The sequence below is a fragment of the Cebus imitator genome, unplaced genomic scaffold, assembly GCF_001604975.1.
Source record: "Cebus imitator isolate Cc_AM_T3 unplaced genomic scaffold, Cebus_imitator-1.0 Scaffold39, whole genome shotgun sequence".
Taxonomy (NCBI): domain Eukaryota; kingdom Metazoa; phylum Chordata; class Mammalia; order Primates; family Cebidae; genus Cebus; species Cebus imitator.
This window is the reverse complement of record NW_016107354.1, coordinates 8,142,736-8,149,568: the sequence shown is the minus strand read 5'-3', so window position 1 is coordinate 8,149,568 and position 6,833 is coordinate 8,142,736. Positions and strand designations below refer to the sequence as shown.

Genomic DNA, 6,833 nt, shown 5'->3' with positions numbered 1-6,833 from the left:
AAAAACATATGGAGAGTCCTGTGTTGCTACAAGGCCTTTTCATAGCTCATTTCTGCTTTAGTCCCTTCTCACTTCAATCCATCTTATTCAGAACCCACAGTTCATCATTTTACTTTTATTAGAAACTCCATATCTGAACTTCAGGTATTTTAATGCTGTAAGGTGCCTCAATTATTTAAAGGAATGGCCCTTTTCACTGGTAGTCTAATTCATGCATGTTAATACGGAATAATGAATTTTAGGAACTGCGTCTCCAGCTTGATAAATTTTCATTCTTTTTCATTTCAGATTGCTTTTGGTGTATCATCATACTTAAAAAGTTTGTTTCACAGAAAGTTATCTCAATGAGTGCATAAACCTAAATATTGTTACATGCAACGTAATAATACAATTCTTGGGGTGGAGGATGTGGTCAAGGTATGCGCCTCCAGTGTGGTGGACTCTCACTTACCTTCATTAAGATACTGATGGCACAGGCCATACCAACAGCACCAACCCCAACAACCGTAATCTTATTCTGGGGGGTCTGCTCTTCCTTTAGAAGATTATGAATCAGCTGATCCTTGAGAGTTGCCATTTTGGACTTGGAACCAAAAGGAACCTACAGGGGGAAAAACACTTAAGTCACTACATCCTCTTTAATGTTTATTAACCAAGAGATGTATTGAAAAAGGGCATATTTTACTTCTTTTTGGGGGACCTGCCACTAAAAATCACAAGAGATGACTAAAAAGAGAGGGGGAAAAAACCTAATGGTTGCCAAGAGAGTTGAAAGCCTAATGCCAGCGTCTGTGAAGAGTGAAGGCCCTCACCTTGGCGTGGAAAAGGAATATCGACGTTTGGGTGTAAGTATAGCCTCCTGAGGGCTCACCCATCGCGGTTTATTAACCTGAAGTGGGGCTGGCCTTTCCTCACACAAGATCACTGAGCCACCTGCCCAGTTCTCCTTCAGTCACTCCGGCTCCTACAGCAAGGACACAGCCAGACCTCTCAAGTAGAAACCAGGAGTATGTGGAGAAAAGCCATTAACTGCCACAAAGTTCGAGGCCAAGGCACAGGGGCGGGCGGTGACCCTTGCGCATGCGCGCTGTTGCTCTCCTTCTGGCTCCGAAAGGTGGGCGGAAATCAGACTAATAACTCGGTCCTCAGAACGCCCGGGTTTCATGCCCCGCCCAAATCCGGAAGATTGGCGAGCTCAGGAAACTTGTGCGCGTGCGCATGCGCATTACAGAACGCAGGGGCGGAGACGATTAGTCTAGCGGCCGCAGGCCGTAGGTAAGTGGGCCTCAGGCCAGACCGCTGAAGCCTGAGAAGCCCCGCCCGTAAGGAGAGGCAATCTGGAGCTATCCAGCTCGGTGGGTGAGAGGGAGGGAGCTGGGATTCAGACTTTCGACCTGATGAATGCCCCGAGGCAGACGTGAGCCACGTGAAGCCTAGCTTGCGGCCTCCCAGGCCTGGCGCGCGGCCAGCGCCAGACTTTAAATCGCAGTACTGTACTGGAAACCAGGGACTGTTAGGGAGGCGCACGGTGTAGCTTCTGCCGTGATCTTGGTGGCAAAGGCCTGTCAGGCCCAGTATGAAGAAATCGTTTCAGTACAGGGAGTGTAGAAATAGCTGCAGAGGGCCCGAGGCCTGCGGCCCTAGAGTTAATAGCTACTTGGTGGAACTCACGAATTCTTTCCACTGTTAATCCAACCCTACACTGCATTCGCTGGAGAGAAATCACAGGCTGCATCCCCAAAGCATCACGTCTTGTTCTGACACTACCCAAAAGGGCAAATATCCGAGAGGACCTCTAGGCAGCCAGCCCAGAGTCACCAAGCTGGTGTCGGGTCTCTCCTTACAAATCACTGCTATTTCTAGGCAGCCTTGTAAGGTTTCTAGCCTGGTAGGGGGAAGGGAGTTCCTGCGGACACCTGCTAGCTTCAGTGAGCGGACCCAGGATCCAAAGCTACCTTTAACGTGGGGGTGGGGCTGGAGTGGGGGGAGTGGGGTGACGGAGGGTGGGAGGGTGAGTCTGGTGGCGACAGACATGCAAAACGAGTTCTACTCCTCACCTCTGCCACCTACTCACGGAGACCTTAGAGATGCCCTGAACGTCTCCCCATTTGTTAAAAGGAGTTGGTAGCGGCCGATCCTACTCAACTGACCGTCTGAGGTGCGGTAGGGCTGGGATTCTGCCTGCTTCATCTTTGCATGCGCCGCGCTTAGCGCAGCCGGAGATATACCAGCATCTGCTTAATAAATGCGTAAAGAGCTCCCCATAATCTGCAGACAGCAGCCGCCCTCACGGAGCCCACCTCTCGAGCGTCCCAAGAGAAAAATGCAAACCGCGTGGTACTCAGCCCCTTTCCGGATTCCAGGAACCCGCCCCGACAAGCCGAGGCTTTTTTGGCTCAATGGGCTCCGGAAACTGGACCTCGAGTTTTACACCGCTCGCCGAATTTCGAGCCTAGAGGTATCCCCCACCCTTTAGGCCTATCGTCTCCTTATTTTTCCGCATCCACCCGGGCTTTCGACCCCTGGTTGTGTGAGGCCACTTCCTTGGTTCCCCAGCGCGGCCAGAAGCCATGGTTCCCGCTTACAGCAAAAGCAGAGCGCGGCGAGCTCCTAACACACGCGTGGTGTGGGCCACCGCCCAGAGGTCTCGGGGGCTCTGCTTCTGGGAAGCGGCTCCTAAACTTCCCGGGGGCAAGAACCCTTTCGCAAGCAGCCTGGGCCAGCAGAGCCGGAGGCATTTCGCTCTCCCTCCCCCTCCTGCGCAGAGCGCGCTGGGCCCCGCCGTACCAGGAATGCACGTCGGGCGGGCGTCGGGGGCGCACAGCAGCGGGATCCGGACTCGGCGGCAGCTACTCCAGCACTCGGAGCCAGGCGCAGGAGGGGCCTTAAGTAGACCAACTAGGCTGACGTCAGCGGGGGGGGCCGGCGGACGTGCGGGAACCCACGTGTGGGTCGGGCTGGGGGTGGACGCCGAGCCAGGCGGGGCACTGGAGAGGCCCGGGCGGCGCGCGCAGCCCAGCAACCGACCCGCAGACTGCTCCACGTGCGCTGGGACGTCTAAGTAAGGTGCTGCCCTTCAGCCACAGAAGCCCGGGTTGGAGCCGTGAGCCTGAGTCAGGACGATCTTCAGTTTCCTCTTCCATGAAACCTAGGGAGGTTACTCTTAGGAAGGCTTAGATCTGTTTCTTCTTCATCCCTGTTTCCCAGTGTCCAGAAAGTTTCTGGCACGTAATAAGCACTCTACAAATATTTGTTGAACGAAAGAAATAAAATGCCTAGCACAGTCGGTCTGCTCTTACCTAAGTCGAGTGATCTCCAAAACTTGACGTTGCTTTTCCTTCTGCTGCTAAGCCTACCAGCTCCCACTCACAGTGAAGCCTTGGCCTCTCAGGACTTGCAGGGTGACTCAGTTAAAATTTACACCTTAGCTGGGCGCGGTGGCTCACGCCTGTAATCCCAGCACTTTGGGAGGCCGAGGCGGGTGGATCACGAGGTCAAGAGATCGAGACCATCCTGGTCAACATGTGAAACCCGTCTCTACTAAAAATACAGAAAATTGGCTGGGCATGGTGGCGCATGCCTGTAATCCCAGCTACTCAGGAGGCTGAGGCAGGAGAATTGCCTGAACCCAGGAGGCGGAGGTTGCGGTGAGCCGAGATCGCGCCATTGCACTCCAGCCTGGGTAACAAGAGGGAAACTCCGTCTAAAAAAAAATAAAAAATAAAAAATAAAAATATATATATATATGTATATATATACACACACCTTAGTCTGCACCTCCTACTGCCCACCCCACTGGCATCTCAAGTCTCAGCCATACCCAAGAACTGTCGGTGGTTTTTTTTGTGCACGCGCGCGCTTGTGTGTGTGTGTGTTTTGGTATTTTTTGAGAGAGGGTCTCACTCTGTCACCCAAGCTGGAGTGCAGTGGCGTGACCCTGTCGCACTGCAACGACGACCTCCCCGGCTCAAAAGATCCTCCCACGTCGGCCTCCCGAAGTGACTGGAACTGTAAGTGCACCCACTCGCCTTGCGATTTTCTTAAAATTATTTTTAATGATTAAAAAAAAAAATTTTTTTTCTTTTGAGAGAGAGTCACTCTGTCACCCAGGCTGGAGTGCAGTGGGGTGATCTCGGCTCACTGCAACCTCTGCCTCCCGGGTTCAAGCCATTCTCCTGCCCTAGTCTCCTGAGTAGCTGGGATTACAGCCCCCGGCCTTCATGCCCGGCGAATTTTTGTATTTTTAGTAGAGACGGGGTTTCACCATGTTGGCCAGGCTGGTCTCAAACTCCTGGCCTCAAGTAATCCACCCGCCTCTGCCTCCCAAAGTGCAGGGATTACAGGCACCGTGCCCACCTCAATTTTTTGTTTTCTTCACATACTTACCTCTGGGGCTGTATTCATACTGATTCCCTTGTCTGGCCCACCATCCTCCAGTTTGTAGCAGTAGTTCCCCACTGTGGGATATATTATGAAATATATTTGGTAAGCCCTTGAGTTTGCCAACATTTCCTGAGTTTTCTGATAGGAGTGTCTTTTGTTATTTATAAAGAGCCTCTTTCCCTGATAGTCTCAGAAAGGGTCCAGTTACCGGAAAGACCAAGTGAATAGGGAATTAGAGGAATAGAACTTTCAGACCAACTCACTAACCTCCAGAAATGGGGTGGAGACTGGCAATTAAGCTCTATGAAAACTCTTGAAAAAAAATTGATGAGCTTCCAAGGTGCTTAACTTTGGAAGTGCTCAGAGGATGACGTGCCTAGAGGGGGCATATCTTGCTCTTTGCATCTCTTCTCTCTGGCTATTCATCGCTATCTTGAAATTTGTGCCTGAAGGGTAAAGCAGCCTTGTGGGGCGGAGCTCCTAACCTATGAGATCTGACACTATCTGTAGGTGGACAGTGTCAGAATGGAATTGAATTCTAGGACACCCAGTTGGTGTCTCCTGGAGAACCGCTTGGTGTGAGGGAGTGGGGGGGTGGGGGTGGGCAGAAACCCCCCACACATCTGATCACAGAAGTGTTCTGTGTTGCACACAGAACAACCAACACAGAATTGGTACTGCTTTGCTCTCTGCTCCCAACAGACTGGACGGTACATTTTTCAAACCAGCTTGCAAGAGTGGTATGTGTGGCTATGTTCCTCCACCAGACAGCGCCTCAAGGGCATGGATGGGTCTACTTACTCCCTGAACCTATAGCACCAGCCGGTGCAGCTCTGAGATGGATCCATAACTGAGTTTCTTGGTTTTGACAGAAAACTCTAACCTCAGCTCCAAAATAGCACAAGGACCTGGGTGCAGTGACTCATGCCTTCCTAGCACTTTGGGAGGCTGAGGTGGGAGAACTGCTTGAGGCCAGGAGTTCGAGACTAGCCTGGGCAGCATAGTGAGGCCCTGACCAAAAAAAAAAAAAAAAAATTGCACGGCACACTCACATGTCCTAACAGTTTTCCCATCGCTCTAGATTCTAAGATCACTCTAGGCTCTGAAATGGGGCTCTCACCTCAAACACACAGCTGAAAAGTTAGGGGTGGGCCTTGATTCTACAGGGTACCTCAGGGCAAGCAGATTGCAACAGTGTTTTCCGGTTCCTCAGTCTTTGCAACAATGTTCTCAGTCAGGGCTGGGCCCCTGCCTGCCTACCAAATGTGACCACAGCTGCTGGGAAGCGGCAGATGTGAAGACAGAGCGCTGAAGTTGCCTGGGGAGACAAAGAATTTTCACCTGAAATGCTTGGGATTGGGCACTCTGGGATGACCTTCGAAGATAAACTAGGTGGAATCTTCATTCCCCTAATTTATGATACCTAGCAACAACTTGCTTCAAGCACAGCTTTGGGCTTCGTAGGCAAAACGACAGCCAGTATTTGACTCCTCAAATATGAATAAAACAAATACCATTTACTGAGCACCTGCTATGCTGCAGACAGCAAGTTAGGTAATCCCCATACTCATCCTTTGAAATAGGCATAATTCTTTGGAATAGGCATAATTATCCCCATTTTTCAGATATGGAAACCAAGGCTCAGAGAGGTGAGTGACTTTGCCAAGCTTGTGCAGCTAATAAGTGATTTTGGCTGGGACTTTAACCCAATGCTGACTAACCCCAAAGCCTGTGATTTTCTCTCTATAGAATGTTGTCCCACCCCACTCCCTACAAAGGGCAATAAATTATCTAGGGGGCCCAAAGCAGTCTCAGGCTCAGAAGAGGCTGTGGGTGGCAATAGGTGTCTCTGCTGAGACATCAGTATTGTGCCTTTGGACTGGGACTTAGACCATTGGCTCTCCTGGTTCTCAGGCCTTTGGGCTCGAACTGGAATTTATACCCCCAGCTTTCCTGAGTCTCCGGCTTACAGATGGCAAGATCATGGGACTTCTCCGCCTGCATAAACACATGAGCAAATTCCTTCTCATAAGTATCTTTATATATATATATTCTTCTATTGGTTCTGTTTCTCTGGAGAACCCTGACTAATATAGAACCCTGACTAATACAATCCAAACAGTAGAATTTCTGTACTAAAGCCAGAGAAGAATGTGGGTCCCATGGAACAAGTCAGAAAACACTTGCAGGAGGCAGAAGAGAATTCTCAGTCTGACCAAGTGTTATTTGGGTGTGGCCTCTTCAAAAAGGAAAATCCCTTCGCACAGTCACTATGGAAAACAGTATGGAGGCCTCTCAAAAGACTAAAACTGGAACTTCCATATTATCCAGCAATCTGAGGCCGGGCGCGGTGGCTCACGCCTGTAATCCCAGCACTTTGGGAGGCCGAGGCGGGTGGATCACGAGGTCAAGAGATTGAGACCATCCTGGTCAACACGGTGAAACCCCGT

General features: G+C 50.8%; 1 protein-coding gene across 2 annotated transcripts in view; it reads right to left on the bottom strand.

Moving 5' to 3' along the window:
- LDHA (lactate dehydrogenase A) overlaps positions 1-2,908 on the bottom strand; it is a 14,023-nt gene extending 11,115 nt beyond the window's left edge. The window contains exons 1-2 of one of the 2 annotated variants that reach the window (XM_017525863.2): positions 2,788-2,908; positions 452-601 (exon numbers count right to left, since the gene is read on the bottom strand). In XM_017525863.2, coding sequence (XP_017381352.1) covers positions 452-577 — 126 coding nt within the window. In that variant the 5' untranslated portion in view covers positions 578-601; positions 2,788-2,908. The remainder of the gene's footprint in view (positions 1-451; positions 602-2,787) is intronic. The other variant, XM_037737535.1, reaches the window with a different exon arrangement.
- Positions 2,909-6,833: the final 3,925 nt, after the last annotated feature.